Below are 13,951 nucleotides of genomic sequence, written 5' to 3'. Positions count from 1 at the left end.
GTTTCCCCCAGGTAGAGGAGAATGTATTTGTTATCCAAACCAAGATTCATGAAGGTTGATCTAGTCATCTTAAGTTTGCTGAGAATGACCCTTCCCTTAGCCACTCAGTGATGCTGTTGAGCTGCAGCCCTTCAGAGCTCAGGAGTCCTGGGGACAAACAGGGCATTTCAGATCTGCAGGCAGAGTCACAGCAGTGTTTGTCTCCTTTGACAGAAGCTGCCTACCTTGTAGGACTCTTGTAGGACTTGCTCCAACAAAGCAGTTGATCTGGAAAGGACAAGAAATGGGGGAGGGACATGCAAGGCAAGAATTTTGGTGATAAATTTCAGAGGTAGGTTGATGGAATGGAGAGCAGGGCAGGAGGAAGGTTCATATAGGTAGCATTAGCATCTGGAAGGTAGGGAGGGCTTTTTAGAGTCATGACTGAAATTACTTTGTGTTTGCCCTTCAAATTAACTGGAAGTCGAGATAATTGCCATCTCCACTTCACAATCACCCCTAAACAGAGTAGAAAAGAGAACTGGCTTCTGGAACAAAAGGATGGTGGTGGCCATGGTGTATATCTTGTGAAGAAGAGCTCTCTTGATTATAGCCACGTTTAATTCAAAAGCACAGCTTCAGTATGAAGCTGTCCTGATACATTCCGTTTGCCTGCACAAATGGAAGTGGGGTTTGGTTTTGGTTTTGTTTGGGATTCTGTTAGTTGGTTGGGTTGTTTTCCTTTTCTGTGCTTATTTTTCTATGTCAATTTGCAAAGATGTGAAATGAACTGCAACTATTAAGGGGTACAAGTCAGCTAAATTTTTTCTGATACAAGTCAGATTTACTTTTTCTGCTTTCAAAAAAAGATATGAGCCTACATGCTAGTATGTTTTGATCTTTATAATAGAGTAATGATTTGTAGACCCAGGACCCCAAATGTTGCTGTGCCAGTCATGTGCTCCCACAGCTACAGACAGCAATTCTCTCAACTGATTTTAAGTTTGAGTATTTGTCTCACTGCAAAATTTGCACTATGGAACCACTTCCATGTCCCTCTAACCAATTCAGGTATCAAGTATGAGAACTTTCCTTCAAGGCTGTCTCCTCCTGTTCTGTCTCATTTAATGTCTTGTTTTCTCAGGGGATCCTCCACAAGTTGCTGCCTGGGTTTGCCAGTGTATCCTCTACTTGCTGATAATGGGTTTTGAGAAGGCTGTGATTACCTCTGTCCTGTTTATTCCTGTTTGGGAAAAGGTAAGCTCCTGAGCTGTTTTTCAAAGCACAGTTGTGGCTTGTTTCTTTGCCTTGGTGGTTGTCTCTGTAATCACAGATCTTTAATCCTTATGGCTTGTTGACATCTCTCTGTAATCATTAGCTATTCCTTAAGTTTGGAGAAATGTGACTTTCAGAACAGTTTGGGGGTTGGGTCATTCTCTTGCTAGTCAAAAGCTAGTGGATAAGGTGCTTCTTTAATTTTCTTTTCCATCCTTGGATGGATGAAATGGGCTGGGCTGGCAGGTGGGCTACTTCAGTTCTGCCAGAGGATTTATGTCCCATCCCTGGAAACTTTGAAGGCTGGGCTGGATGAAGCTCTGAAAAGTGTGATCTTGTTGAAGAAGTCCCTGCTCACTTGGCCTAAATGACCTTGAGAGGTCTGTGGTGGGTTGAAGTTTTCCCCCAGCATTAGCTTTTAGTCAGACCAACTCAGAAGCAAATGAAGCTGCATTTACAAGCAACAACTACACTCTACAATGAAATACAATGAATATGTACAAAATATACAGTATTTACAGTATTATACTGGTATTTACAATTAGCAAACAACACAAAAACCCCCCAGGTCAAAAGGACCAGGGAGAGCTGTTCCACTGCCCCACCTCCCTTCCTCCCAAGGGAGAGAGAAAGCAGTGGGTTAGACTCATCCCAAGGGCAGCCAGAAGCATGTTATCTCCCTCCTGAGTGAAGCAAAACAGCCAAGATCAGAAGAGAAAAGGAATGGGAAATGTGAGGAATTGTTATGGTACAGCTCCTCTTATCCCAGACGTTTATCCAATGAATTTATTTATAATAATCTTTTGCTTTCCTTTTTACACCCAATAGTGATTTATTTATATTTTTCTACTTTTCTGCTCAAAATCTGCAGCTAAATTTTAAAGGCATAGCCTAAAACTGCCACAAGGTTGGTATGATTCAAGGATTTTTAAATTATCTTGTCAAGTCAGTTTGTGATGTCTTGTGATCCCATGCCTACGATAGAGGGGCTCTTAGAGTTTAATTTGGAAAGAGATGTCCCAATAGTATTGCTGTCCTTCCCCACACAACTCCTTGGGTATGCTAGCTCATGCAGTAGTAATTGTGTTAATTATGAGTTTCTCTTTTAAAAAATAAACTATAATCTTGTGACAGTTAGAAAAGAATAGAATGGAATAAACCAGGTTGGAAGAGACCTTCAAGATCATCATGTCCAACCTATCCATGCACGTAGCAGCAGGAAGGTGTGATGGGTATAAAAACCACTCTTGGGTGTTGATGGGTACCTCCCAGCATTGAGTGCATTTACACTAGAGCCTAATACCTCACAGGCTGATGTGACTTGACTGAGGATGTATTAACAGCAATCTGGGAGCAATTGTCTGTTCCTGTTAAAGGCTTGTCCTTCTAACCCAGTAGCTTACACAGTTGATTTGGACACAAGCGGCACACGCTGCTAGATCCAGAGATGTTGCTGCATTCCTATTCGTGCATGGCTGATGTCCTCCTTTTGCATCCAGGCTCCAAGGGGCCAAGGAAAGTCTCACCAGTTGTCATAGGTGATTAAACAGAAAGACCATCACTACATATTTCTTGATCTGTACAAAATCCTGTGTTTGGTAGCTGAGTTAAAGGAGCAGAGCTCTAGTTAGACTGCTGGTATAAGAAGGCAACCAGTTTGAAGCAAATACCATAAAACAGAGCTGTTCAAATAATGCTTCTAAATGCTTTCTCCTGCAGCTTCAGCAGATCCTCCTGGGTTATGTATCAAACACCGAGCTGAAGCTCACCCTGGTTGTGTTCGTTGTGCCTTTTATAGTCAATGTAAGTGATTCCTCTGCAAGCACATCTTGGGTTGGTTTGCAAATTATGGTGTGTGGCCCTCAAATGGGGAGTGTGGACAGGAACTGGCTTGGGGCAGGCTTGAGTAATTGAAGTGGCTGGAACAGGCTGGGGGGGAGTGGAAACAAATACATTTGTTGTCATGAATACGCTAGTATGTCACTAGTGCCCTGCTGTGGTTTCTGTTCCTAATTCCTAGTCCCCTGTCCAAGATGCTGGGTGGCTGACTCTTGAAGAGAGCTGGCACTCATTAGCTGAGGTCTGCATCTTTAGAATCAATAGGATTTTATGTAAGAAGGGATCTCAGAAATTTGACTTGTCCATCCCCCATGGACGCACTTGACACAGAGTTATTGAGATATTAAATCAGGTTGATCAAGTCTGGACATCTGGAAAAACCAAAAGGAGAAGAAATAGCTGTGATTGAATGACTTTGTGTTTTGGTCTCTGCAGTCTGTTTATACAACTTTTCTCCCCTAGGCCATTATGTTCTGGACTGTGGACAGCTTGATCATGAGAAAATACAAGCAGAAGGATACCCTGAACATCAACGGATCTATGAAAACTCCTCAGGATAAGATGACTGAGGAATCACAGGTGAGACCAAGGATGTTCTGTTGTCTGAGACCAAACTATGAGTTTCTAGCATGGCTTGTGTGCTTCCTCTCAATCATGTAAGGCACCATCACATTTCCTGGACCTAGGGTGATGCTTCACATGTGAGCAATGATCATGCTAAGTGAAACTGATTTTCCATGCTTGCAGCTGAGGTCAACACAGGGATGTTTTCTGGGATGGTCTGTCCCTGTCTAACAAAGAGCAATGTTAGAGCCTACAAAGTGTTTATATGGTGGCAGTATATTGTGAGGGATGGGCTAACCTGTGTGGGCTTGTTGGAATGGCAGGCTGAAGCTGGTGGGTATTTCTCCACAATCTCTTTCAGCTTTCCCATTTTTACTTGTAATTAATCTTGGCTTAGAAGAGCTTGCTTTCTGTATTGTAATTAGTAGCATCCTATTTAGAGTATGAGGTCTAGCTGGGAATCCTGGGTTTGTCAGGTTTTGGTGTTTTTTATTTCAGCTGGATGATGGTCTCTTAGCTGAAGGAAGCTGTATTTTGTGTAGTCAGAGTTTGATGCTTAAAATTTTGGGGGAGGAGGAAGTGCTCCAGGCCCAGCAGACTTTGTTCTTAATGACAGGTGGTATCTGTGCTTCTCATCTGCTTTTGGGCAGAGACCACAACCTGAGTTTCTAGGTTGAATTCCCTTCCTTCCGCTGGCACCCAGATGCTGTTTCAAAATGCTCTGTGTATGACTGCTGATATCCTGCAAGTCTTGCCAGTAAACTGCTGGGATAAGATAGCTTCTGGCAGTCACAGGCTGGCTCATGGAGTAGCTTCTGCTGAGGAGTTTAGGGTAAACAGAAATAACTTCTGCTTTCTGAGAGCTCTGTATTAAAGAGTAACTCTGCTCTTTTGCTGATGGCTAGGACAGCCAACTACTGGTGACATTGCAACACACATAGAGGTAATGGTGTTTAACAGTGTGCTTAGCAGTGTGCACAGCAACTATGGCCTCCACAGCTCAGGGGTGCAAAGAAGCAGACGCTGCTCGTGGTGATGCAGTGCTGGGAGCACCCTCTCTCTGGCAGGATGGGCAGGCAGATGTGAGCAGCTGTTGAGACGAGTGAGTCACTCCTCCTGGCCCAGCTTCCAGATAAACAGCTGTAGCTTGGCAAGGTCACTAGGAATATGCAGAGTCTGCCTCAGGGAGTATCCTGAATGGTTTGTGTGGTGAGGGTATCCCCAAGAAATCTTTTATTGTTTTGGATGGAGGCCTGAGCTGGGCAGTACCAGTATGCCTTGATACTTGGGCACTGAAGCTAAGAACCTATACCTAGGACATGAAGGTGGATTAATTCTGGCCATGAGCATCTTCCTGGTTATGGCACAGTCCCATTTTCTTAGTGTTGAGAGATGTTCAGGAGTGGTACTTTGTTGAAAGAGCTAGCTTGGATCCAAATGTAAAAGAGATGGTGAAGATCTGCCTTACTGACTGGGTATGCTGAAAGCTTGAGATGGGTTAAAATTACAACAGGTCAGAAATTAGGGTAAGGAGATGGCATCTCCAGTTGAGATGTAAAGCTGGAAAAGGGATTGACAAACCTAAATTTGGTGCATTTAGTCTTCTAGATGGCTTGCTGCTGTGGATACACAGATGGTATTGCAGCTAATGGTTTTCTGTGGAAAAGAAACTGATCTTGTGCCTTGCCCCACTGAAGATGGGGCAAGAGTTTTGTGGCTCCCAGCTCAGTTTTGACTAATCTGAAAGGAAGCTCTCCAGAAGTTAGGAAAGGCTCTTCTGGTAGCTCCACTAGGCAGGTCATTTCAAGTGGTGGAAAATGGATTCCCTTGGTTTCTCTTGTTGACAAAAGCTTCTTCCATCTTTCAAGTACCTGATTCTCTTTCTCAGCCAAACTTTTGTGCAGACCTTCAATGTGCAGGTCATCTGTCTGTCTTGAAACCCTCTGATTCATCAGCATGGTAGAGCTGCCAAGGGCACTGATTTGTACCTGGAGCAGTCTACAAGGACAGTCTCCTTTCTCCTCAGACATGTTCCTGTGCCTCTGGCCTAATGAATGGTTTTGGCAGAGAAGGCAGGTAATGAAGAAATACAGAAAGGGGTGACCTGACTTGCTTGTACAACTGTTTCTGGTCACTGGGTCTTGAGGCACAGCCATAGGCTCCCACTTCATGTGTCAGCTTTTTAGGTTATGAATTAAAGATTATGTTGGCTTAACTGGGCTTTACAGCTGAATTGGTTGGAATTAAAGCTTGGAAGCAGAAAATGAGGATTTGCTGAGCTCATTTCTGCCAATAATCTGTTCAAGTGGGGCAATTTCTTCCCTTCTTGCTGCCCCATGGAGAGGGAGTGAGTTTGAGAAGGATCTCTGCACAGGGCAGAGCTGGCTGAGGCTAATGTGTGCTGCAGATTATCAAGGTTCATCAGGGCTGTCTAGCAGCAGGCGCCAACAGCTCCCCATCATGCTGCCTTCTTGAATTTCAAACTTCTGCCTATCTCACCCTCAGAGAGTGTCATTATTTTCACTTGAACTAGCAGTTTCTGTTTAGAAAAGGAGAATGGAAAGGGGCAGGCTGAAGTTAACCTGTTAAAAACCCACACTTTGCATTTTCCTCCTATTCACATAGAAAATACCGCTTTGTCCTTGGCTTGATAGACCCAGCTGGGTCTAGCAAGCCAGAAACCCACCAATGAGCACTTCTGCCACTGCTGTCACTTAATGACTCCACAGGCTGCAGTGTAGACCAAAGAAATGGCAGGCTCTTGTTGGCTTTAAAACTCTTCTGGTGAGCCACAAATGTGACAGTGGGCTCTTGGTTGTGGAGCAGCTGCTGAACTTTTTTACTCTGAAAGGAACAAACTCACTGTTATTCATAGAATGGTTTGGGTTGGGAGGGACCTTAAAGATTACCTAGTTTCAACTTCATTGCCATTGGCCGGGGCAGCTTCCACCAGACCAGATTGCTCAAGGCCTCATCCAACCTGACCTTGAACATCTCCAGGGCATCCACAACCTCCCTATGCAACCTGTTCCAGTGTCTTACCACTCTCACTGTAAAGAATTTCTGTCTAATATCCAGTCTAAATCTACCCTCTTCAAGATTCAATTCAGTCCCTCTCGTCCTATCACTACAAGCCCTTTTAAAAAGTCCCTTCCCAGCTTTCTTGTAGGCCCCCTTCAGGTACTGGAAGGCCACTATGATATCTCTGCAGAGCCTGCTTTTCTCCAGGCTGAACAGGCCCAATTCTTATGTCTGGAATAATTTCACCATTCCTTCCAAGTCAGTTGTAAAGTTTTCCATTGTCTGAGACTTGATAAATCTTCATACAGTTGGGAGTGTTTTGCCTTCCCATGGAATGGAAAGAGATCTCTCAAAGAGCACCAGTCTGAGTCCAGTGCTGCTGAGGCTGGGAAAATGTGTTCATTTGCATGGCCCTTATTTCTCATTTGTGTGTCCTGTCCTTGACCTGCAAGTGCCAATAAACTTTAGATCTTATCACTGATTTCTTTGTTTTCTCTGCTCAGGAAAACAACACTGTTTTCATAACGTTTTATTTCTTTTTTTTTTAAACTTGTTTGTTTTTGTTTTTTTCCCCTCAAGAGTGGTGTTTGAGTTTCTGCTCCTTTTCTGATGGATTAAGTTTTCAGAGATGAATCTTGAGACACTTGAAGGTGTCCAGAGAAGGGCAACGAGGCTGGTGAGAGGCCTTGAGCACAAGCCCTATGAGGAGAGGCTGAGGGAGCTGGGATTGTTTAGCCTGGAGAAGAGGAGGCTCAGGGGTGACCTCATTGCCCTCTACAACTACCTGAAAGGTGGTTGTAGCCGGGAGGGGGTTGGCCTCTTCTCCCAGGCAACCAGCACCAGAACAAGGGGACACAGTCTCAAGCTGTGCCAGGGGAAGTTTAGGCTTGAGGTGAGGAGAAAGTTCTTCACCGAGAGAGTCATTAGTCATTGGAATGGGCTGCCCAGGGAGGTGGTGGAGTCACCATCCTTGGAGGTGTTCAAGAGGAGATTGGATGTGGCACTTGATGCCATGGTCTAGTCATGGGTCTGTGGTGACAGGTTGGACTTGATGATCTTTGAGGTCTCTTCCAACCTTGGCGATACTGTGATACTGTGATCTGATAGCAAAAATCAGTCTAATGACAGTGGTACTTGTGAGATTCATTAGGGTGAAACTAGAGGTTAGTTTTCAGTTTGGAGGGAAGCCAGTATAGCTTCCATATATATTTATATATATGGAGTAGTGGTATATATTGTATATATACCAGATGCCTTTGGTCAGCATGGAGATCAGCACCTGACCCAATTCGCTTTGTGGAAGCTGTGACTTTTGGTGGACCCCTATACTGAAGATGCTGATGAATGCCAGTACCTATGTTGTTTGCTTTTAAGTATTGAAGACTATTCCAAGAGTGAGTTTGATTTGCTGGTCACTTAACTGAGCTGATTTTTAAATAGCTCAAGGTGAACTAAGGTACTTTATGGCAATGAAAATGGGTAATAGAGGTGCCTCTGGTAAGAGATGCCCACCTGTAGCCCTACTGACTCATGGGAACTCATCTAAGCTCAGGTGCAGGAGGACAGTGGGATGGTTTATACCTTTACACCAAGCTGGTGGAGCTCCAGGCAAATATTTCCACTGCTAGCAGGGAGATAGTTCCAGAGCTGCTTTGGTTTACAGCCTGTGTCACAGCTCTGTGCAATCTCTTTCTCTGCCACTGAGATGGCTTGAGTCTGCTTGGACAAAGTACCAAACCAGTAGGCTGCCTTTTTGCCCAGACAGGAAGAGGTAGCAGAGCACGTGGGCATCCCTGTTCTGGTAGCATGACCCATTTTGTTTAGCAAACTGCTGGCCTCATTGTGCAGGGAGGAATGCGTGAAGTATTTGAGCACTGCTGAGTGAGACAGTAGCACATTGTCCTGGGACTGGGAAATTACGGTCCATTTCCAGCTGTGCCACGGACCTGCTGTGATCCTGACCTGGATGCATCTGTAGGGGAGGTACCTTGTCCAAGTTGTGTTGGAAACTCCCACGCTGGACTTTGGCTTGAAAACCACATCTGAGGGTATGGTACTGTCTTGTGATGAAGTTCCCTGAGGAACTGTGGAAAGGTTACTGCAGGAATTGTTAGCTTGAGCAGCTTCATACAAGTTGTGTGGTGGGCAGATAGCAACCGAAGTAGGCTTGGATGAACAATGCTTGATGCCTACTCAGTCAGTTGTGCTTAGCTGCAAGGGGATTTGAGTTTGCAGCTGAAACTTCACTGAAACTAACAGTTCCTTAGGCCCCCAAACTAGCCTACTGCAGCTTGTCAGAGTTCAGTGAGTTTATAATGCTGCACGTGACAAATTGCCCACCCAATTTTTCAGGTTCAATAGTGTCACAATATTAATGATAAACAGAGGAAATCCTCTCTTAGAAAAAACCAAATTTTCTGTTGTGTGTTGAACCAAAAAGTATTCCTTAACCAATGCTGGAGGGACATGAGAGCTTAATCTGATCTACTGCTGTCCTTCAAGTGTCTGACATGCTGCTGTAAAGATAACATCATATGGAGGAGCTGGAGTGTGCGTGAGGGTGGGGAGGAAATCTTCCCTTGCAGCTCTTCTGCTCCTTTGAAGTCTCTGAGTCATTGTGGTTTGTTTTTCCTGTTTAGTCATTTTGTTGCTGTGGTGACTGGCCCTGTCGTGTTGCTGAGTGCTGACAAGTGGAGGGCATGTTCATTCACAACTGTGCACTGAGATGAGGGCACTATGGATGAGATTAATTCTCCCATACTCCTGGTTTTGCCCAAGCTCTGGGACTGGCCAAACTGTTGGTGGCACTGTCTGGGTGAACATGAGTGGCTGAAAACCCCATATTCCATCCTTTGACTTGTGTCTTTGAGCTGGAAGGCTGCTCAGGGTCAGGCACAACAAGGCTTGGTAGTATGTTGGTTCAGTCCTTGGAGCAAAGTGGGGCCAGACAAGGCTGAGGTTTGGGTAGGAGGTCCACACTGTATTGCTGGAGAAAGCTGTTTCTGGGTGTGGTTGTGGTACCTGCCCCTTGTCCCTGCAGTAGCCATGAACTAATGATTCTGTTCAGGTCTGTGATAAACAAGTGGAAGAAGAGGAAATGGTTCCCAGTGTTGCTCCTCTAGCAAAATATCACTGGAGGCCCTTGATTGTGATCTTACCCTCTTGCCTTTGTGTACAGTCAGATGCACAGGTGCCAAGGATGTGGCCACACTTCTGATATCATGACTAGTGTTGACCAGAAATTCCATGACTTGACTGAGCTCCGAAGTTCTGCATGTGATACAAGCTACAGCACAAAGGTTGACTGCACTGCAGTTGCACCTATAGCTAGCTAAGGAGGAGTAGTATGGGGTTGGGAAACCAATCTGTCAAACTGTGCCTATTACCTATGCTCATCCATGGAGCCTGCTGACCAGCTGACATTGGGTTTCAACTCTTCTGCAGTCAGTGTAGCCAGAGTCTGAGGGAAATGTGGTCTCCTTCTTCCAGCTGATACGGCTGGAGGATGTCCCACACGTAGCTCTGTCTGCATTTCTGCATTGTGCAAATGCTCCAGGCTGGTGGCAGCCAGTTAGCTCAAAACAGCCTTTTGGTAGCTTCAAGTCTGAAATTAGCTACCGAGAGCATAGGTGTTCCTGGTGACAATGGGCATCCTTTTGATCATGCAGCAAACCAATGGGCTTTCTTACCTGGAGAGGTACTAGTGAGAGGTGTCAGTGCTCTAGTTTGGTTCCCACACTGCAAACCAAGCCAGGAGCTGCTGTGTCAAGTAGAAATAAAATGTTACCAGGCTAGGACACCTGAGCCTGCTGGCCAAAGCTCAAGCTAGTGCTGTAGCTCCACTTGCTCTCCTGGCTGAGCTCTGGAGAAGGCAAGTAGCTGGGGACTTCAGAAAAGGTCTATATTTGGAACAGCTGTTAAAGATATATGGCCTAGTTTTTGTACATCTCTGCTGAGGCTGCAGCCTGGCCTGAATATGCATGACTGTGTCTCCAGTCCCATGGTGAGCAGAGCTTTTAGCCGCTGCTTCTCCTTTCAAGGAGAGGGAAGAGTGGTTGGAACACCAGATCGTCATGGTATCTGCTGTTGTTGAAGTGATGGTCAAGGTGACCTTTTGCACTTTCCAGAGAGGATTAGATCTTGCATCAGACTCCTCTAGGGCTGCTTGACCTCTTCTGCAAGAAGTATCAAGAAGAGCTGAGAACTTTTCACTCCATCAGCATCTGTCTGTTCTCCTTTCTAGGCATTAATATCTCCAGATGTGGATTTTGATCAGTCAGAAAGTGACCAGGATGTTTCAGGAGCCCTGGGAGCAAGCCAGAAGATGAAGCAGCCCAGCTATCAAGTAGTCATCTGACAACACTGAGACAAAGCAAGTGGAGGAAAGGGAAGCAGCACTGTGATCCTTGAGCTGGCCAAGGATGGGCAGACTGGGGAATGATAACTGATGCCCATGGATCTGCAGAGATCCTTTTTCCCTGTCTCATCTAGATCTATCTGTCTGCAGTTGTCTCTTTTTTTGGGATGGTGTCTGTGCGTCCTGTACAGGCTTGAGCAGTATCTGCTTTACTTGTCTGACCCTAACCTGTACACATGCAGGCACGTTGAGGTTGGGGTGTGGATGGGTGCTTCCCCTGGCTGGGCAGCTGGGTGTAACTTTTTGTCAGGGTTAGAGACTGAAATCAAAGGAGTGTCTGTTTTGGTTTGGGGTTTGTTTTTTTTTTTAACACCCGAGATGCAACACTTTTACATTCAGAATACTCAGAAGAATTGGTTTGCAATGTGTATTTAAATTTCTTTAATTGGGAATGTTGTCTTTGGTGCTTTTTACTGTTTTATAATGAATGCAATAAATATTTGGTCTAGAACTGATTCATAAATTAAATGCCTTCACGTGCTTAATGTTTTGCAAATCCCTAACACTGTAAAGGGGAGGAAGGAGATGTCAAAATCTTTCCTGCTGAGTTCCCCACATGGCAAATGCTTTCTGCAGCAGGGCTATCCTGGGAAGCCCACAGAAAAGCTGAGCCACAGTGCCTAGTTTCTGCATGTGGGTTGTATGAGCCACTCCACTGCAAAAACCTTGTGCTGCAATGTCAGCCTGTGCTGGATTCTAGACTGGAGCAGACCTGGAGGTCAGTCCTGACTATCATCGTACAGATGAGTGTTTACTGGGAAGGAGCTGACTACTTTCCTCTTACCTACTTTAAAATGAATACATAAAAATCTCTGCAGGACCTGATTAAAAACCTAGATCTGAAGAGTCAGCTGAAGCCCTATTAACCAGCCATGATCATCTGAGAATAAGGAAATGATCTCAGGTAGGATTGCTGCAGCACAAGATGACTGGGTCATCCCAGATCTGGCACTTTGGGCTCTAAGTGTGAGGTGCAGGGCTTTGCCCTTGCTCTCTTGTTGACATCTTGTGTGTTCATCTATAAACACACAAAACCGCAAAACACCCTGCAGCTCTTCTGGGAAGTGAGCACACAGCAGCTGCAATAAGGAACTCCCAGGCTGGGTGCAGATACACAGCTGGGAGGAGACCTGTACATAGTTCAGATGATGGGTAGATCCCAGGGCAGGGCCTGATCCAGGATCCACTGAAGAGAAAAGATAGACCTGCTTAAGGCATGTAAAGGCTGCTTATTGCATGACAGTCTCCAGAGGTTGGGCATGAGTTGTCTCTTCTATTTTTTTCCCCTTCCCTTGTGTTTTTATGAAGAAAACATGTCTTATTAAGGAGTAAAAAAAACAACAAAGGATTTGGATTTTTCTCTCATGAATAGCTTTAGACTTTTTAAAACCCAAGCTGAGAGCATGTGAAGTTTTCTGTTGCTGGGTGTTTTTCCAACTTCAAAGTACTGTAGAAGCACTAGATGCCAAAGTTCTCCATGCCCCTTGGTGAACCAGACACAGTTGGCTACACTTACAGCTGTGCAGTCTTATACTGTATTTCTGGAAATTAAGTCCTTTTTTGTTTCTTAACGAAGGGTCAAAATCCTGCTTGTGCTGGCACATCAAATGGCTTTTGGGACATATGGCACACAGCTCTCTGTGTAGGTCATTTATATTGCTTACTGAAATCGGTTTCACAATGCAACTTCTGCTCATCTGGTGGAGTCCTGTGGTGGTAAGGGCTAGAGTAACTCCTGTGTTATTTAAAGTCTTGATTGAAAATAGATGAAAAGAGCTTTCCTATTAGAAACTTGCTCCCTTTTTTGAAGTGTACTGGTATTTGGGGGTTTGTTCTTGCAGCACTGCACCATGTAGTTCTATAGCATTATGTGAAGATTGGAAATTCAGGTACAGAAGTGTCCTTGTCCTAAATTAAAAGGTATTTTACATGGTCCTTATCTTAGCTCTGAGTTGAGACTGGCTGAGAAGGCTCAAAATAGACAGCAGCAAGGCAAGTATGATGTGGGGGAAGGTTGTCCCTCTCAAGCATTGTGTAGCCAGTGCAGTTTCAGCAACCCTTGTCTGAAACAGCCATGTACAATTATTTCCACTGCACTCCAAAGTGATTGCTCAGCCCTCATTCCTGAGCTATCCGAGCAGCTTGCAATATTTAAATGAATCACAGCAAAACAAAGTGCTCTGTGACCCTCTTGGAGATGAGAACAAACTTGTGCCTGTATGTGCATTTGTCACAGTTCTCTTCCTGGGATCTCTGTGCTATGACAAAGGGGTATGAGGGCCAAACCTGGACACATTCTCCAGAGAGCAAAGTGCTGTAATGTCCCCTTTATAGAAGGGGTAAAGCTGAAGTTTATAGTCATTGTGTTTGCTCTCACTGCTTTTGTGGCAATGGATCACACAGGAACACAACTAGGCAGGTTTTGAATAGCTCCAGAGAAGGAGACCACAGCCTTCCAGTGTGTCATCCTCTCCTCCTAGTTTTGTGTCATCAGCAATCTGTGTACCCATCCAGGTTGTTGATGAATATATTGAACGGCACTGGTCCCAGTACTGACCCCTGAGGGACTCCACTAGATACGGGCCTCCAACTAGACTCTGTCCCATTGACCACAACTCTCTGACTTCTTTCCTTCAACCAGTTCACAATCCAGCTCACCATGTGATCGTCCACACTGCCTCAGTTTAACTGCAAGGATGCTGTGGGAGACAGAGTCAAATGCTTTATTGAAATCAAGATAAACCACATCTACTGCTCTACTATCATCTATCCACCTGGTCATGACCTCATTAAAGGCTATTGATGAGATTGGTCAAACATGACTTCCCCTTGGTAAAACTATGTTGACTGCTCCAA

The 13,951-nt window shown here is 44.9% G+C and overlaps 1 protein-coding gene across 2 annotated transcripts in view; it reads left to right on the top strand.

Moving 5' to 3' along the window:
* Positions 1–11,546, top strand: part of LOC137457032 (store-operated calcium entry regulator STIMATE-like) — a 38,923-nt gene extending 27,377 nt beyond the window's left edge. For both annotated transcript variants that reach the window (XM_068168810.1, XM_068168800.1), the window contains exons 5-8: positions 1,124–1,236; positions 2,974–3,057; positions 3,556–3,672; positions 10,922–11,546. In XM_068168810.1, coding sequence (XP_068024911.1) covers positions 1,124–1,236; positions 2,974–3,057; positions 3,556–3,672; positions 10,922–11,035 — 428 coding nt within the window. In that variant the 3' untranslated portion in view covers positions 11,036–11,546. The remainder of the gene's footprint in view (positions 1–1,123; positions 1,237–2,973; positions 3,058–3,555; positions 3,673–10,921) is intronic.
* The last annotated feature ends 2,405 nt before the right edge of the window (positions 11,547–13,951 follow it).

Source organism: Melanerpes formicivorus, unplaced genomic scaffold (genome assembly GCF_026170545.1).
Source record: "Melanerpes formicivorus ecotype bairdi unplaced genomic scaffold, bMelFor1.0.p_v2 SCAF_3, whole genome shotgun sequence".
NCBI classification, from domain to species: Eukaryota; Metazoa; Chordata; class Aves; order Piciformes; family Picidae; genus Melanerpes; species Melanerpes formicivorus.
Note: the sequence above shows the minus strand (reverse complement) of the source record. Positions and strands in the feature narration are given on the sequence as shown.